Genomic DNA, 17682 nt, shown 5'->3' with positions numbered 1-17682 from the left:
CACTCTTAGCTAGGAAGTGGTGATTGTTCTTATGAATGTCATTTTTATCATTTCTCGCACACGTGGTTAATACAGCACACGCTTGGTTCTCCCTATTGTTTTCTATGGTATTGAGTACGGTTGAGGGTGATACTCGAGCGTAGGGCTGTATTACCGCCGAGATATGGGTGAGGTCATACCGGAGCTCCATCTACAAACAACTACCCTCGACCTTTCAACATCCTAGATTCCATCCACCAAATCAATAACTATGACTCGCGTCTACCTCCAAATAATGTCCGACCTCCACCTCGAAACCCACCCCTCCTATACCTCCTACACCTTCCCACAAACAACCCCCAACCTCGCCCTCCTCGGTGACATCGGCCACGTTGCTGATTCCCAACTCTTCACCTTCCTCGAAGACCAACTCAGCCGCTACTCAATCGTCTTCTACCTCCTTGGTAACCACGATCCCTATCACATGTCGTTCCAGCTCGCGAGGAAGAAAATGCGGGAGTTCCAAGCAAAGGTGGATAGACGCAAGATCATGCTGGGGAAGTTCGTTTTTCTGGATCAGACCAGGTTCGACATTAGTGATGAGGTTACGATACTGGGATGTACACTATTCTCGCATGTCCCTCTGCACCAGGAGTTTGCTGTTGAGAGCCGAATGGTCGATTTTAGGGATATTCTACGGTGGGATGTGGATAAGCATAATGCTGCGCATGAATCGGATCTCAATTGGCTTAATGACCAGGTTGGCCGAATGGCTGTGGACGAGCCGCATCGACGGATCGTGATTTTTTCACACCACAGTCCCAGCACAGATCCGAGGAGTAGGGATCCCAGACACGAAGGAAGTGAGGTATCGAGTGGGTTTGTTACGGATCTGAGTGGGGAGGAGTGCTGGAGACGGTCTAATGTTGTGGCATGGGCTTTTGGGCATACGCATTACAACTGTGAGTTTCAGGATGAGGGTGGAAAATCTATCATGACGAATCAAAAGGGGTATTATATGTATCCACAGAAGACGTTCGATGCCGGCCGTGTGTTCACTGTCGGCGAATAGCTGCGGCTATTTTCAGTGTGCTCTAGCTTCTTCCCCAGCACTCTCTGGATTTGCTAACATCTTTGGATCCGTTTCATATGTCGCCATCATTACTGGTCGAAAAGCCGTCGCAGAGCGCTTACTTGAGTACGCTATAAGGCATGTTTCGGATATCGACCCAACATCGTGAATGATAAGAAGCAATTGAGACTGTCATTGAAGGAACCTGCTGCTGTTTTAGAAACATGCGCATACCTTGTTGAAACTGGGGCTACAGAATCCAAACCCGAACTTGCCCTTAATCAAGCTTACAGTGATAGCAACCTAGAAATTGCGAAGCGCATGCCGCGACGCGGAACAAGGATAGAGCCCATTCCAGCCAGCGACAATGTCATGTTACGCGAACTTTTCCTTATTTCTCTACATCTTATATTTAATACGAGTTACATCAGGCGATTTGATGGTGGTTACATGGTGCTTCTCACAAATCTCGTCGATGGATGCTAGTGTATTTGAATGCCTTGTCGTGAATAAGTTGGGTCGTTTTCGTTTATTGTACGGACTATCGTATAACAGAAGCATAATGCTGGGGCATTTCGGATGCCTGGTATCAACAATATGAACTATCATTCTGTGTAACACAGGCCATGTTCAAAAATCGGCGAGTAATGCAGCAGCGCAGATATCCACGCACCGGCCCAGTTTGAATAGAAGGCTACGGCTACGGCTACAGCTACAATTATAACTACAACTATTGGCCGGTGACATACTTGTAGTTCCCTCTACGACCCTATCAAAATATCCGACAGTTTTTATATGTATACATGCATGACATAAAGATCAAGCCGTCAAAATTTTAGGGTATCCTTGCCGAGATATGGAACTCGGCAAAACCCCCGATCTGATACGGACCCATCACGACGGAAAGTGTCCGAAGTCAGTGTGGAAACCAAAACAACAAACCTGAATCTCACCGGCCGTCGGCCTTGTGAGGACCTTGATGGCGATGTCACGGGATTTGTTCCGAATATTTGCCGGATGGCGCTTAATGGTAGTAGTAAGGGTTGATAACTGCAGTGGTATTACGCTGATGTATGTACAATCGCTGAAGAATTTAAATCGCTCGTCATGATGTCGTGTAATGCAAATGCAAACAGAAGGAAAAGGATAAGAAGAAATCAACATAACAACTCCTCTGTATTCAAACGGAAAACTCGTTCAGCCAGTCCTGGCTGGCTTGAACACCATCGTAAACACGATTCCGTAAAGGGCCTGATATTCATACCATCAAATCGTGTATGGGGCCAGTCCGAAGCATAGATCACCCGTTGAGGAGCCACACGTAAGAGTTCGAGGGCAATGGCCTGGATATCCCGCATTTGCTTGTCCTTGCTGAGACGGTAAGGTGCCGAGATCTTCACGTACGTCTTTCCTTCACGGAGCAGGGAGACCAGAGACGAAAAACCGGGAAGCGAGTAAGGATCGAAAGACAAGTCCACATCATCTTTCCAGGTGATCGAGGAAAGTTCAGGCCCTCCGAAATGGTCGATACAAACTTTGACGCCTAATCGGGGGACAATGCGTTCCAGCATCGGTAGCATATGCAGGGGAACCCAAAGTTGGATGATCCATCCCAGAGGACGGACTATCTCCGCATGTCTGAGCAAAGTCTCCTCCAGTTCCTGCTCGTCCATCACTTTGCCAACGGATTTCAGGTTGACTCGGACGCCGCGGATACCGAGAGTGTGCCATACCGCAAGTGTTGAGGGTTCGACGGTCTCCGGATCGATCACCACTATCCCTCGTCCGCGAGAGGGGCCAGTTTTCTTCAGTGCTTCCAAAAGACACGAGTTGTCGGTTCCGTAGATTGATGGTTGCACAAGAACGATGTTTTCGACTCCGATAGACGACTCGAAGGCCATGGCATCCTTGAGCGTATGCGAAGGTGGTTGGTACACTGCGTCTGCGGCGATGGGATACCGCTGGGGTTCCACGACGTGCATATGGCTATCCCATGAGCGCGGCGGGAGTCTGTGCTTCAGTGGTAGCGTTGGTGCAGCCTTCTGTGTTTCGTAGACATAGTCTCGCGGTTCTTCTTTGTGAGTTCCGAAGGAAAATGAAACCCGGGGGAGGCCCTCAAGGAAGCGAGTCTTGGGCTTGACGAATGTAAGTAAACCGGACACGGAGAAGATAGCCATGGTGCGTGAGACTATAGTTAGGGAAGAAGCATAACAAGGAAGAGAGCAAGGAAATGACAGGACGGTAAAGTAGACGCCAAACAGGAACAAAGGGCATGTTATACCCAATGTGCCACGCCAGCTGGGCCATCACTTACCAGTACATCTAGACGAGGTCGCCCGATGGCTCCTTGCAGACGACATAACCGCAGAGAAGCCATGATCCAGCGCGGACTCTGAGCGAAGAGAGAGCACCCACACAACCAAGCCTGATATGACTAGTTCCGTTGGCTCAGCCGATCGTTTGTCGCGAATAGTACACCGGCGAGAGCTGTCACGAAACAGAAACCGGCTTCCCGGCGACTCTATACCGAGAAGACGTTTTGGCAGGAGATAAAAAATAAAAAAAATACGGTCATATTAAACGGATACCATGAGCCACAGACCCACTGACAATTCGTCAGTCATAATTCCGTATTCTTCTCCGGCGCAAAAACGCAAGCATGGTGACTACGGAAGTCGTCCGGACGGCGAGAGTGCAGAGATTTGAAGGCCCTCCAGGAACTCAACCGAGCGGGAGGGACCGATTATGAAGATGGAAGGTCTCGTGCTATGATTCTGGAAGCTCAATGGCCATATGGCAGCTGTTTAATAGAGCACTGTCAGCTATGCATATGGAGTATTTTGCTGTGCTATTCTCGTCGAAACAGCGTGGGACCGGATATAATATGAGAGTGGACTGCGCGGGAGCCCATCCGGGTCGATCTGATGGAGCACATACCAATTGCAGTATATTAAGCCTGGAGGATTCTCTTAAATCACTCACAAAAGCACCAAATTTTCGTCTCATTTCGAGGTTTGGCGTTGATGGACGCTGCAGCGAACAGACACTGGGCGTGGGAGAAGGGGAGAGGCGGAGGTTGCCCGACCAGGAAAGGGAAAGGGACTTTTGCCATCGCGAACTGAATAATAACGATCCTCTTCAACCTCTTTTCCCTCTGGACCTTTTCCCAGATTTGTCGCTCTGGGGGTCTGTATGTGTTTCATGCGACTTCTTTTATACCTTCTGTATATACTCATAACGCTCGTTTTTTGCATTCCATCGCAGCATGGCGCAAGCGATGGACAGGTCGCGATGGACGACCAACCCCTATTATGCTCTGGTTATTCTTGTCGTCGCGTGCGGCAGTATCCCCAAAGGTGCGGCATCAACCGCGTGTTGCTTTTTTTTTTTTTTTCTCATGCGACAAAGAAAATGACTTGCATATACGAGAAAAACAGCGGTGACTGACTCTTGATTGGTGCAGGTTACGATGAGGGAGGATACAGCGCAAGCGTCAAGCTAGACTCGTTCACGCATGATTACAACCTGATCTCCGCCAACTGGAAGGACGATCCGACCGGGCTAGCCAACCGCAAGGCCAATATCACCTCATTTAACGTACTAGGTGCAGCCTTTGGTGCGCTGTTCTCGTTGTATCTCAACGATCGCCTGGGTCGTCTCAATGCGTGGCGACTGGCTGTGTTGGTCTGGGCGTCGGGCACTTTCATCCAGGTCTTTGCGTCAGGGATTTATGGGTTGTTGCTGTTTGCAAGAATCTGGAGTGGCCTGGGAGCTGGCTTGCTGACGGTCGTGGTACCGTTGTACCTGTCAGAAATCGGTAGAGATTGCCTGTCACATCACAGAATTTGAGCTTAAGTGCTGACATGTACAGCACCGACAAGGACGAGAGGTCTCGTGGTCAGTTGTTACATGGTGATTTTGTTGTTGATCCTGACAGTGGGTGAGTATCTCTCTTCCCATTGAACCAGCCGTATACTGACTATATTCGTACAGGCTTCTTCATCAACTATGGCGCCAAAATCCATATGGCCCCTACGCGCATGCAATATCGTCTCGTCCAATCCATCCCCCTGATCCCCGTCGGAATCGCCTTCATAGGATCCTTCTTCTGCCCCGAATCCCCCCGCTACCTAGCCTCCAAGCAACGCCACGATGAAGGCCGCGCCGTGCTCGCTCGCCTCCGCGGCAAATCCATCGAAGACCCAACCATCGACGAGGAATTCAAAACAATCAACAACCAAGTCCGCGAAAAAACCGCCGACCTAGCCTCCATTTCGCATTGGCAAGCCTTCAAAGAAACCCAACTCAACCCCAACTACCGCCAACGCTTCTGGCTCCTCATGGCCATGCAGACCGTCGCCCAATGGACCGGCGGAAACGGTATCACCTACTACATTTCAGACATCTTCCAGTATGCCGGCGTCTCGGACGACAGCTCCCTCATCTCCTCGGGCGCCTACGGCATCGTCAAATTCGCCTTCACTCTCGCCTTCACCTGGGGTCTAATCGACCTCCTGGGCCGGCGCACATGCGCGCTAGCCGGCCTTTCCTTCCAACTCGCCGCACACATCTACATGGGCGCTTATATGGGCCTACAACCAGGCTCCGCGAACAACGAAAATGCCTCCAACGCCGCCATCGCCTCCGTCTTCATCTACGCCTTCGGCTGGTCCATCGGCCTGTGCACAATCCCGTACCTCTACGGCACGGAGATCTTCCCCACGCGGATCCGCAACATCAGCTACGCGACGAGCATGTCACTGCACTGGTTCTTTCAGTTCGCTGTTGTGCGCGTCACTCCTAACATGTTCGTTTCGTTGGATGTGTGGGGTGCGTACCTGTTCTGGGCATGTATTTGTACCTGCGGTCTTGTTATCCTCGGTATATGGATGCCGGAGACGAAGGGCGTGCCGATTGAGCGGATGGGCGACCTTTTTGATACGCCGTGGTATCTTAGATGGAAGGCTAAGGCGAGGGAGGTTGAGGAGCCGCCTTCGCCGTCGTCGGATGCGGATGGTGTTGAGTATACGTATGAGAGGAATGAGGCGAAGTAAGTGCCATACGGGGTGCGTCCATGTATGGTGCTTGATTGGTTGGATTTATTCTCGATATTGTTGTAATATATAATTCGTGTCTACATTTTGTTTGATTTGGTTTGTTGTTTGCTGAGATCTATACCCATTTATTGGACGTTTGGATTGCATTGGGGGTGCGAATAAAAAGTTGGAGTACATACAAATTGCATTTTGATTAATACCAGAAAGGGGATTGCCCTCGTTTATTGCACGCCTGAACTTACATATAATGAAAAAGATCTGAATCTTGAGACGAAATATGTATAACAGACCATAATCACAAGTACAGAAAAAGAAAATCACTCCACTTCGCCTTCCTCCCTCTAATTCAAACAAGAAACAAGAAAATACATGTAACACCAAAACCTCAACCAAAGCCAGGCATATTCGTCGTAATAGGCTCTGCATATGAAAACGCCTCAAAAACCTCCGGCGTAATCTCATAAGTCCCCGTATTATCCAACGTCATTACAGCATTCGGCATCCCGCCCAGTAAATGCGTCGCCCCCAGCGGCGGCAGCCCTCCCGTAGACGAGTGATGGTGATGATGTGGCTGGTGTGATTGGTGGTGAGAGGAGAGGTCGAAGCCCGTCTGCGTCTGTTGCGGGAAGCTATAGCCCTGGAGCATAGACGCGGATGCTGTGGACCCGGGTGTACCCATGGATGAAGATGGGTGGCTTGAATGATGCGAGTGGTGCGGATGGTGGACGGGGGACACGTGACCCGAATCAGTGTCGCTGGGGTTTAAGATGTGACCCATCGCGGGTAGATGAGGACCCTGGGGTTGAGGGGAGTGGCTGTGATGCCGAGGTTGGGATTGTGGGTCTGGGGTTGTTGGTGTCGGGGCTGGGACTGGGACCGGGACGTCGATCTGGAGTTTCTGGAGTTCTTGGTAGATAAGGCCTAGAGCCGTGTTGATTACTGTTGTTGTTAGCGATCCGTGCTACAGAATTCCCGCAGGTAAATGTGACTTACCAGGATTGGCAACCCGGACACGTTCTAGGGCATTGATGCAGAACTTCAGTTTGTCCAAGGTGCCCGGTGCGGCGTATTTCAATGCCTGGATTTCCAACAAAAATATCGACGCTGCTGTATAGACACTGTAGGCGAGCGAGAGAACCACATGCGCATCGCCAAAGGTACGACGGTACAAGTCGAATAGCGAGAGAGTCGCGATCGCAGACGACATACACTGAATTAGATGGCTCTGGTCATAGGATTCTCTGGTCGTCTTGGAGCAGAGGACCGGACGGTGAAGTAAGATGTTAATCGTGTGGTATAAACAGCTGTCATTGTTAGCATTCAAAGTTGAATTGCGGAGAGGCCATGACATACTTGAGAATCACCATATGACTTGGAGGACTGTACGGCGGCAGATCAGATGGCACCAATTTCAAATAAGGAGGCAGATCCTCCCACCAATCAGCCAGGTTCTTCGCTTGCTCCTGGATGCATTGGTAGAACTCTGCCTCAGAGATCTGGCGGATAGGATCGTAGATGTGGATCAGGATCTGGTTGAGGATTTCAGCTAATCCGCACATTTTCATGAAACATGATGTCGAATGCGCTTGGGTCGGTGGATATTGCATGCCCTCTGGGAAGATGACACCATGCGGTGTCCAAATCTCGATTTCTGAAGTGTCGTCCACTATCCATCTGTTAGAGACAAGGCAAACCAAGATTCGGGTCGTCGACTTACAGATCATCCTAGGCGGGCTAACACGCGAGTGTTGCATCGTTGGAGACCGGCCGAAATACAGAGACACCATCTTATCCCAGAAATAACAACTCCAGAACAGACGGTTTCGGATCTCAATATCCTCGTCATTCAGCTGCGCGGAACCAGAGTATTTTCGACTGTCGATCGAGATTCCCAAATCGTCTAGCAATCGGAACGCCATGCCGCTATACAACCAGGCCTGAGTTCTATTGCCCCGTCCACATTCTTGTGCGCTCAAAAGTAGCAACGTTTGAATCGTCGGGATGCCCGCATATCCGACTTTCAAGGAGTCGTGGACACTTGAGATGGCGCGATGGAAGAATTGTGCACCGCCATCGAATGACTCCAAGATCGGGCCGATCTTCGGTTCAGCCTTACACCATCGGACCGAGTGGGAGATGAGGGCATTCAGGAGGATATCGGAGTAATAGGGTCCATTAATTTTCATGTCACCTATATCGTGTCAGCACGTATCAAACCAGCGTAATACAAAGGAGACGAACGAGTAAAGGCAGGACGATAGACAAAATTAAATAGAGGCTGGATCCAACACCAGTGGGAATCTAACAAATACTGGAAAGGCTCCTGGTCGAGTTTTAGCATACGCTCAACACTCCATGACAGACTAAACCTTACCGGCATGGCAGCCAGCTGCTCAAATGCCCTCTCCCGCCACGCATTGTTAATCAACCGTTCCTTCCTAGCCCCCAGCTCCATACCCAGAGGGAACACCGACGACGCTTCTGGGACGCCACTGGGCAGTTGGAACAGACTGGTCGGGCCATGGAAGGAAATACGGCCATCAGTTTCGACCTTCAAGCCTTCAAAGTCTTGAGATAGATCTTGTTCACTGCCTTCTTCTTCTTCCTTTATTGTCCGTTGACGCACGCTGGGACTGGCACTGGAGCCGCCGCCCGTTGATACAGGCGAGGTTGCTTTCCGCAGCTCAGTGTCGGACGGTTGCTGCGAGCGGAACTTGGCCAGAGCCTCTTCCAACTGTGCGACTCGGGATTCCAACTGTTTTGTATAGGATAATGTAGGGGCTCTATGCAAATCCCAGGGTTAGTACTTTTTTTTTTTTTTGTATTTTATTTTTGACTTTCTCTTTGTCGCGATGCAGGAACACAATGAGGCGTTCAGTGGGTTCGCCTTACAAGCTATAGACGCAAGTTTCGCCTCGTGCGGCACAGCGAGAACATGATGGACTAGCACCATTGCATTTCACCTTCAAACAGACAAAGAAAATGACATGTCAGCCTTATACCAATATCCTCAAACAAGGAAGTAAACCCGGGAAGCTCATAGGTGCTATGACCTATCTCAGCCTCGTCCTCGCTCGGACGGACTCCGCCCGACCACGCGACAGCAAGAATGGAGAAAGAAAAGGGAAGGTCAAATCAGAAGGACACATAGGAAGATCTCACCTTACGCTTCCGACAGGCCTCACATGAAAAGGCACTTTTTCGGGGCAAATTAGCCTTGACGGGAATATCGGCCATGCCTGAGCCTGAGCTGCTGCTGGGTTCTACAACCATCAATGCGCAGATGAAGGGAGAGAAGCGCGACCCAAAATGACCGCCACAGATCGATCAGGATGCGCTGCTCGCGCCATGGAAGAGAGAGACGAGTGCTTGGGAAAGAATAGAAAGGAGGGATGGAAAGCGAGAAAGAAATTAAAGGACTAGGATTTAATCAAAGGAGAAAAACAGACGCGCTGGAAAGGCAAGAGGAAGAGCCCGTCCGCCTCTGGGGCACTTTGGCTGGGGCAGAGGGGAACCTTAGATAATAATTCCAGAAATTTTTCGTGGGGCTCGTTTTTGGGGGGAGGCGGATCGCGGGGAAGACTAGCTGGCCTTATAGGGGTTTCCTATAGACTTATTTTAACTTGAGATTGACAGGTCTATGAGAAGTTCTCAGGCTGTCTGTTTGCTGTGTAGCTACTTTTATTTCTACAGTTATAGTACATCGTGACATTCATGGCTACATAGTACAGTGTGCATACATCATACCTCAGGAGCACCTTTTAAAGGAAATGCTTCTCCAACTGAACCAGCAGATCATGCACCTGATCGACCTTCAACTTCATAGCCCGAGGATTCTGTAAAGACTCGCCCAGTTGCCGACCCGCCACTTCCTGGAATATCTGCGCATTGCCCTCCGGCGGGCTCTGCATCTGACCAGTCACATCAACCGTGATGCTGGAATCCGCAATGTCTTTCGACCCCAGAATGAAGATGAAGTTGTATTTCATCTGTTTGGCTCGTTGTATCTTCTTTCCCAGCGTCTGAGGACTAGTGTCCACGTCGATCAGGAAGGTCGAATTCACGGACGATAGAGGCTTAGGTGGCGAAGCAGTAGAGGCATTGTCTGAAAGCAAAGGCCGGAAACCAGAGATCTTTGCAGCAGCTTCATGTGCCTGCTTGACCACTGCCTCGTCCTGGTTGACAGTCAAGATGATGCCTTGACGTGGCGACAGCCAGAATGGCCAGCGACCGGCGTATTGCTCGATCAGCAAGGCCAAAAACCGCTCGATTGATCCAAAGTTGGCCCGGTGAATGAGAACCGGAGTCGCCTTCCCCGGGGTCGCAGGGTTGTAGTCCTCCTCACCCTCAGCAACCTGATATTCCAACTTGAACCGCTGAGGCAGGTTCATATCAAGCTGGATGGTGGACAATTGGTGATACTTGCCCGCCTGGTCCTGAAGCTGGATATCAATCTTGGGCCCGTAGAACGCACCATCCCCTTCATTCAACGCCCACTCGTGACCGCTGCTATCCAGAGCCTCGCGCAGCTGATCTTCAGCGCTATTCCACAGATCCAGACTCCCAATAAAGTCCTTCTCCGGTCGTGTCGACAGCACGAGTCGATAAGGCCCCAGGCCAAATGTAGTCATAACCAAATCCACAAATCCCAATGCGGACGCAATCTCCTGCTTGATCTGCTGCGGCCGACAGAAGATATGGCCATCGTCTTGGTGGAAACGGCGCACGCGAGTAAGCCCACTCAAAGAACCAGACACTTCATTGCGATGGAGCGGACTGAAATCGGCATAGCGCACAGGGAGTTCACGGTATGAGTGGTTCTGCGACTTGAACATAAGGCAATGGCCCGGGCAGTTCATTGGCTTCAAGCCATACGATTCATCCTCGCCCAGTTCGCCGTCCGTTTCGCCGGTCGCCCCTCGCCCGCGCACCTCGTACATATCATCCTTATAGTTCTGCCAGTGTCCCGAAATCTCCCACAATGAACGCTTGTAGATAGTCGGAGTGAGGACTTCACGGAAACCATACTGTTGGTATTGTGCGCGGAGGAAGGAGACGAGTTTGTTGATTATGTGTGTACCGTTGGGGAGGAATAACGGCGATCCAGGACTGTAGACGGAGGAAGTGAAGAGGTCTGATCCTAGAGCTCGATAATCGGGGTTGGAGGGTGCGGTTGTTTTTGCGGCATTGTCACCGGACTGCGGATCGGAGCATGAACAGTTTCGCGTTGGCGTCGAGGACAGCAATTGCACTCGTAATCGCGATAAAGGCGTGTAAGACACACGCCCTGATAATGGGCGTAATCTGGGGAGTGTGGTTAATCGACGCATTGTTGCTGAGGGGAGAAAAGGACTTTTTTGCGGCAGTCGATAAATGAAGCTTTTCGATACGGGCCGACTTCCCCACTATCAAAAACTACGGAGTACGGAGTACAACCACGCATCAATTCAAAGTAGAGAATTCACATCTAGTATATTCATTTAATGACAAGTTTGACAACAGCCTTGAAAATGAACGGTGAATCCGTGCTCTGGGGATACGCCTAATCATGTGCGTAAGTAATCAATAACCCAAGCAAGACTCAAGCACTTCACTGCAACAGATGACAGGCGGACAAGCTATTCTGCTGAATGCAAATAAAGTTGATTACGCCGCGGGGGCAAGAGGGCATATGAAATCCTTTAAGGGACCCTCTTATTTTGTTTCGCAGTTCGAGCAGGCTTGGGCCATCGAGTTTCTCACCGCGCAACCAGTCGTCGACAATTTGTCGACCCAAGTTCCCAATCGCTTGCCTCCGTGGCTGCTGTTCATCCTCTCTCCAAAAATGCAAAGACCTCACGTCTGCGAGCACATCACAGATTTCGACAACGTATGGGAAAGGCCGGTTGCAATATTCTCCGAAGCAGCCTTCAAACCCATCCCATAATGTTCAAGAAACGCAGCGCACAACGCCTCCATATTCTCATCACTTTCGTCGGTTGGAGATGAGAGGAGCCGAGTATCGGTAATAATGTCGCCTCCGTGTCTTGTCACATCGCGAAGGGTTCGTTGCCCATCATGCTTGATTCCTGCCCACTTATATAAAACACACCATTTGCCCGGATCATGCGCAGCCTTTACCGGCTAAAGATCCCGAAGTTCCTTCTCATGTGCATCAAGTATTTCGGAATGGGCGCTTGCTTTTGTGGCAAAAGATTTGGTCCGGTCCGCTAACGATTCAACAGTCTTCTCCAGTTGCGTGAGTTGTTGAGTGAATGGATGGCCTTCAATATTCTCAATGAGCCTCATGTTGTCGTCCATCGTAGAATCAATTCTTGTCGAGAAGACAATCATTAGGGTGACAATATATATGTAGAAGACTCATGAGTCAGTCACACAAAGGCTCAATTGCTGACAGCAAGTTTACATGTACATGCTTGTATGTCAGAAGCGCAATTTTCTGCCATTTCTATTGGCTGTTAGTACTGTATGGAATAGCGTATCAATGATAGGTACGAAGTATGGAGTAGCGTTCTCGACAGAGGTAAGTGATGAAACGGTATGTAGCAGAGTAATGGAGAAACCTGCAGAGCTTCACGTGCTGGGTTCCTCAATCCAGAGCATGGAGTATACATTGTTATTACCGAAAGAATTAGAATATTCAACTAAAGCAGGCCTTGTCGCATGCATCTCGCCATACTGTCACTGATGCGGTTGCCTGAGATGTCGGTATTCCAGCGAGCTCGCAAACCATGGTGCTATTCAAAAAGAACACAGAGGCGGTTGCGATCAAATGAGGCCCGGTCAGATCCAACTTTTGGATCATTGTCTCGTTACAGTTTGGACCTTAGCCTTCGCCATCTACTAGAGTCAGTATGCAGTTATTCGATGATAATGGTTTGTCACTGTCCAATTCCACAGCGAAATGTCGCTATTCTATTGAAGTACGTTTTTAATTGATGACGAGTGCGAGAAGAATACCTCATCATTTCCCTTCATTGCTTCAGGTCTTTTCCACTTCTTCTACCTTGGCTTCAGTGGTGCGAATGGTGCGTGGTGTGCTGACAACCCTTCATGTGCATGTCTGCGCTGGCGATGCATCGTAAGGATGGAAGACTTGGGCAAAGTAGATCCTGGGGTGCTTATTTTCTCCTTGGCACAGCCCAAAAATCTCATGGCAAGAGATCTTGAAATCGTCGCCGACAGAGTACTGATAGTGGCTGTAGACCATAAGGGTGTTGTTTGATCACGATCCTGGCGATATTGTCCGGCTGTTTGACAACTGACTGCAATGGAATTGCATTAGCGTTGGTCGTGGCTGTACACGTTCTAATGAGCCATCTTCAAGTTCATTTACTGCGAGTTATAGCAAAAGAACGGCACTCAATCTTCCTCTGATATACGCTTGATTTCTGTCTGACTACCCAACAGCCTAGCGCAGGAAGAACTTCTCGCATGAAAAAAAATTATTGAATGATGTAATTATCATCAGACAGCAGGTACAGGCATTCACTGTCATCTGAGAATGCAATTGATGGCCAGAAGTGTAGTCCAACGCATTGTTGTAGGGAAAAAAGCGAGGCGGGAGATGAAGCTTTTCGAAACGACCAACCATCCGGCCGACTTCCCCACAATCTGCTACTGACTCCGTACACCTACGATTTACATACCCAACTCAATTCTACACTTATCCGAATGGTTGACAACTGAAACACCAAACGAATGAGATTGGTTGTTCCCTTGCGGTGGTAGTGTTTGCTGTGGCGCGCCAGCACAGCACTTGGTATGTGCTCGGAGTATATATCGTTGCGTTTCACCCCTCCCAACGCCGGTAACGAACCAAACCGCTGACTAGTTTCTTCAACGCCAAATACAGAAACATACCGACCCATGTCCACCACCTTATCGCGCCCCCAGGAGAGCACTGTCCTGAGTGAGTCCTGGATAGTGCCATCGGTACCATCGCTTCCCGACGAGGAACAGCAAAATGACAGTACCGAAATAGACAACCCGGATCCGCGACAACAATCAGAGACAAACAAGGAGGATGATCCAAACACAATGGGTAGTTCTGGGTCGTTGATGTCGGGGCCAGAGCTTATTATGCCGTCGATATGTGAGGAGCCGATTTTAATGTCGCACGTACGGTCAGGACAATCTTCTCCGTCAACTTCGCAGACGTTGAAGCGAAGGCGTACACCGAAGAAGAAAACGGAGGATCGTGAGGATACACATATACCATCTGAGCCGTCTGTGAAGGAAAATATGAGGATACCAAAGAACAAAGCAGATAGTCAGGCCTCAGGCTGGACGTGGGAAAGGCCCATCCGCGCCATAACCAACCTGCTCCTCATCGCAGCCATCTCGCATCTGCTCGTCGTCCCCGAAGTGGTCTACCATTCCCGACACCTCTGTGCGATCCCAACCATTCCCGCTCTCTATCCCACGAGCTGTTCACAACTATCCCATCCCCGTCACTACAACCACCGCCCACCGCCAACCCGCTACGACTCCGTCCTCTCCCTCCAAACCCAACTCGAAATCCTCTTCAACTCGACTCTTGAAGAAATCGCCCCCTACGCAAACAGCCTCCCTGAAACCGAGTCCATCCTCCGCGATATTCAAACCGCCATGAAACAAGTCCAGTCGGGGCCGCGGCACGAACTCACGCTCGAATTCGACGGCTGTCGACAAGCACTCACTACGGCGACGCGTAAACTCGATTCTCTCAAGGCAGACCTTCGCTCTGCGGTCGATAGTCTAATGGCGACGGGGGGGTTGCCACAGGACAGCCAGAATCATCATCACCGTGTCGCGAAGGATGTCCGGCTGTCGACGCAGATGGCTAGACGGGAGAAATACCTCGACCAGCTGGCGGCGCGGATGCGGTTGAAGACGGACTCGTTGACGGGAGATTTTGCGACGGTGGCTGATCATCTAGAGTCGCTTAAGCGGATTGTAGCGCAGCAGGCTTTATTGCAATCTCCGTCGCACGATGATGAGGCTGGTTATGATGAGTCGAACGTGTTCAAGAATGTACGCTCTTTTGTCGATTCGATAATTCCCGATTGGAGGCGAACATGATCATGCTATCGACTACCAGTGCTCTCATGCCCCGGTTCCTCATGTTTTAGAACCTCGGTTATTCTCAGCGGTGTCTCAACGATACGAAATTGTGTCCCCCCTCGTATCCCTTTCTTGACGATATCCCATGCAAACTCATGTTAATCCCCTGTTCATACCCTTATGCAATGCCTAACGCTAACACCTAGAATGTGGAAAATGATATCATGTTATTAATGAAAGCCATATTGATTGTCCTGATCTCCCTCTTAAAAGCCCCTACGACTAAGAGGGCGCATTGAACTACATAACGCCACCAAACGAACTTAACCAAAAAAAAAAAAGACACACGATAGAATGAGATTCCGTATAAATTTTTCTGATACGTACGCAGTCCAATTAGAAATACCCCAGAACCGCTCATCCTCAGCCCTACTATCCTCCATCCACTCACGTACTCGTAAGCACTCCATACGGGAGACCCCAAGTTCTAGAACTCGGATACCCGGGAGTCGAGGTTAGGATCTTCAACGCCTGGTCTAGACCCGGCTACGTATGTTCTCCTGTCAATCCATGGATATGTCATTCTTGTGCTCTTAGTCCTTCGTGGAGGGTGCTTTTTTTGAGGATTTGGACGAGTGTACTTGTGTTTTTCCATGGATGCTGTGTTCTGGGTTTTTGGAGTTGGTGTCGGGGTTGTTTTACTTCGTGTGGGTTACTGTACTAGTTTCTCTCTCTCCCTCTTTTCGTTTTTTTTTTTTTTTTTTCCCTCTTTACCGAGATTGGGCCATTGGCAAAAGTCCCTGAATACATCCGAGTCCAATTGATAGTTTTGTGCTCGTATGCATGTCTCAGCCGGGTGATACTTCATCCACCGGTTCTTTACGAAAGGTACTCGTACTCCGTACTTTGGTACTCTGCACACTTTATGAAGAAAATTGTGAATTAAATATTCAGATTAGACCACCCATGTTAAGTAATAATAGAACGATAGAATTTTGAATACAGTCACATCCAAAATGACCAAAAATATGCACAAAAAATATCATGAAAAGAGACAAAAGATTACAGCTGGAACATAGCCGCGAACAGAGCCAGCATCAGAGCCGGAGCCACGAACGAGTTGGACACAGCGCTGGCAGCACCGTCAAAAGTAGTGGGGCTTGCACTCGCGCCAGAGCCCGAAGCGGAAGCAGAGTCCGATCCCGAGCCAGAACCGGTGCTAGTGCTGGAGCCGGAGCCAGCACCGGCGCCAGAGGTGGAGTCGGAGGTCGAGGTGGCGGCGCTGGACGAGTCCGAAGTGGTGGACGCACCGGTGGCAGTGCTGGTGGACGAACCGCCGGTGGTGGTCGACGAGGAGTCGCTGGAGGTGGACGAAGAGCTGCTGTCGGAGCTGGTGCCGTTGGAGGCCTTGATGCTCTGGTACGAGCCGCTGGTGTCGGACCACTCGTAGGTGTCGGCGGGATTGTAGTTGGTGACAGTGACCGACTTCACGTACATCGAGAAGGGAGCCTGGGTGTAGTCGGTCTCGCCGCCAGCCCACTCGATCGTTCCCTGGCCGTTGTCGGGGTCACCACCGGCCCAGATACCGAGACGCAGCTTCATGGGAGTCTGGGGGTAACGCGAGCCGTCCTTGGCCTCGGCGTACTTGACAGTGCGAACCGAGTTGCCGTCAATGAGCCAGGTGATGGAATCCTTGGTCCAGTCGACAGTGTAGGTGTGGAAGGTCTCCTGGGGAGTGTCCAGGTTGACCCAGGTCTCGCGATCGTAGGTAGTGGTGTCACCCTTGCCGAAGTAGTTGGTTTCGATTCTGTCCGTGTAGCCACCAACGGCCTCCTGTTCTTCGTTAGCATACGACCTCGTCAATGGCGTCGAAGTGTGCATACCCAGTCAATCTCATCGAGGTCGTCCGACTCCATGACGATACTGCTGACGACACCGGTACCAGGAGCAGCCTTCATCTCAACCTCGACACGGCCAAAGAAGAAGTAGTCCTTGGTGTCAATGGTAGGTGCATCACCCTTCTGGTTAATAGTAAAGGCAGCACCATTGTCGTCGAAAGTCACGTTGCCAGCAGCAGTCTCCCAACCGTTGAGAGAAGTGTCCTTGGTGAAGTCGGTGCTGAAAGTGTACTCCTTCTGGCCATTATCGGGGGAGCAAGATTCTAGTCCAGTTAGATTCTGCTCAATTGTTCGTTTGATAATGCAGGCATACTCTTGGTAGGGTTGCAGTCGGAATAGGTCTGTGCAGCGACGATAGGAAGCACTGCAGTCAATGCCGCAGCATAGTTCTTGAAATACATGGTAGCAGTGAACGAGAGTCAATCCGCGTAAAACAGAGGACAAAAAGAGAGACTCGAGCGAGCGCTGGAACAGCAAGAAAAGATAAAGAATGAAGTGAAAGAAAGTACGGTAGAATAGAGTAATAGGACAGTAATAATGAGGAAAGAAGTGTTTTAAAAGACGGACTAAAGCTAGTACTGGTAGTGACAGACTCCTGACGCCCGCGGCCCCCGTGCGCATCCCCTAGTTT

The 17682-nt window shown here is 50.1% G+C and overlaps 7 protein-coding genes across 7 annotated transcripts; 3 read left to right on the top strand and 4 right to left on the bottom strand.

The window, feature by feature from the left end:
• Positions 1–250: 250 nt before the first annotated feature.
• ACHE_30757A (uncharacterized protein) lies at positions 251–1051 on the top strand (the record flags this gene model as incomplete). The annotated part of the gene is made up of 1 exon (XM_043277411.1): positions 251–1051. The coding sequence occupies one exon, from the start codon at positions 251–253 to the stop codon at positions 1049–1051; it is 801 nt and encodes a 266-aa protein (XP_043135292.1).
• Positions 1052–2208: 1157 nt separating this feature from the next.
• ACHE_30756S (putative TIM barrel metal-dependent hydrolase) lies at positions 2209–3428 on the bottom strand (the record flags this gene model as incomplete). The annotated part of the gene is made up of 2 exons (XM_043277410.1): positions 2209–3186; positions 3366–3428. 2 exons carry the CDS (start codon positions 3426–3428, stop codon positions 2209–2211), a joined length of 1041 nt encoding a protein of 346 aa, XP_043135291.1.
• An 888-nt stretch (positions 3429–4316) lies between these two features.
• Positions 4317–6105, top strand: ACHE_30755A (putative MFS quinate transporter; the record flags this gene model as incomplete). Its single annotated transcript, XM_043277407.1, has 4 exons — positions 4317–4407; positions 4515–4868; positions 4923–4991; positions 5045–6105. The coding sequence occupies 4 exons, from the start codon at positions 4317–4319 to the stop codon at positions 6103–6105; spliced, it is 1575 nt and encodes a 524-aa protein (XP_043135290.1).
• A 388-nt stretch (positions 6106–6493) lies between these two features.
• Positions 6494–9381, bottom strand: ACHE_30754S (putative C6 transcription factor; the record flags this gene model as incomplete). The annotated part of the gene is made up of 7 exons (XM_043277406.1): positions 6494–7047; positions 7102–7412; positions 7462–8299; positions 8350–8431; positions 8483–8891; positions 9001–9071; positions 9271–9381. 7 exons carry the CDS (start codon positions 9379–9381, stop codon positions 6494–6496), a joined length of 2376 nt encoding a protein of 791 aa, XP_043135289.1.
• A 488-nt stretch (positions 9382–9869) lies between these two features.
• ACHE_30753S (threonine--tRNA ligase MST1) lies at positions 9870–11438 on the bottom strand (the record flags this gene model as incomplete). Its single annotated transcript, XM_043277405.1, has 1 exon — positions 9870–11438. The coding sequence occupies one exon, from the start codon at positions 11436–11438 to the stop codon at positions 9870–9872; it is 1569 nt and encodes a 522-aa protein (XP_043135288.1).
• Positions 11439–13977: 2539 nt separating this feature from the next.
• ACHE_30752A (uncharacterized protein) lies at positions 13978–15171 on the top strand (the record flags this gene model as incomplete). The annotated part of the gene is made up of 1 exon (XM_043277404.1): positions 13978–15171. One exon carries the CDS (start codon positions 13978–13980, stop codon positions 15169–15171), a length of 1194 nt encoding a protein of 397 aa, XP_043135287.1.
• Positions 15172–16215: 1044 nt separating this feature from the next.
• On the bottom strand, positions 16216–17452 carry CRF1 (glycoside hydrolase family 16 protein; the record flags this gene model as incomplete). Its single annotated transcript, XM_043277403.1, has 3 exons — positions 16216–16986; positions 17037–17314; positions 17365–17452. The coding sequence occupies 3 exons, from the start codon at positions 17450–17452 to the stop codon at positions 16216–16218; spliced, it is 1137 nt and encodes a 378-aa protein (XP_043135286.1).
• Between the last annotated feature and the right edge of the window lie 230 nt (positions 17453–17682).

This window comes from Aspergillus chevalieri, chromosome 3, assembly GCF_016861735.1.
Source record: "Aspergillus chevalieri M1 DNA, chromosome 3, nearly complete sequence".
NCBI lineage: Eukaryota > Fungi > Ascomycota > Eurotiomycetes > Eurotiales > Aspergillaceae > Aspergillus > Aspergillus chevalieri.
Note: the sequence above shows the minus strand (reverse complement) of the source record. Positions and strands in the feature narration are given on the sequence as shown.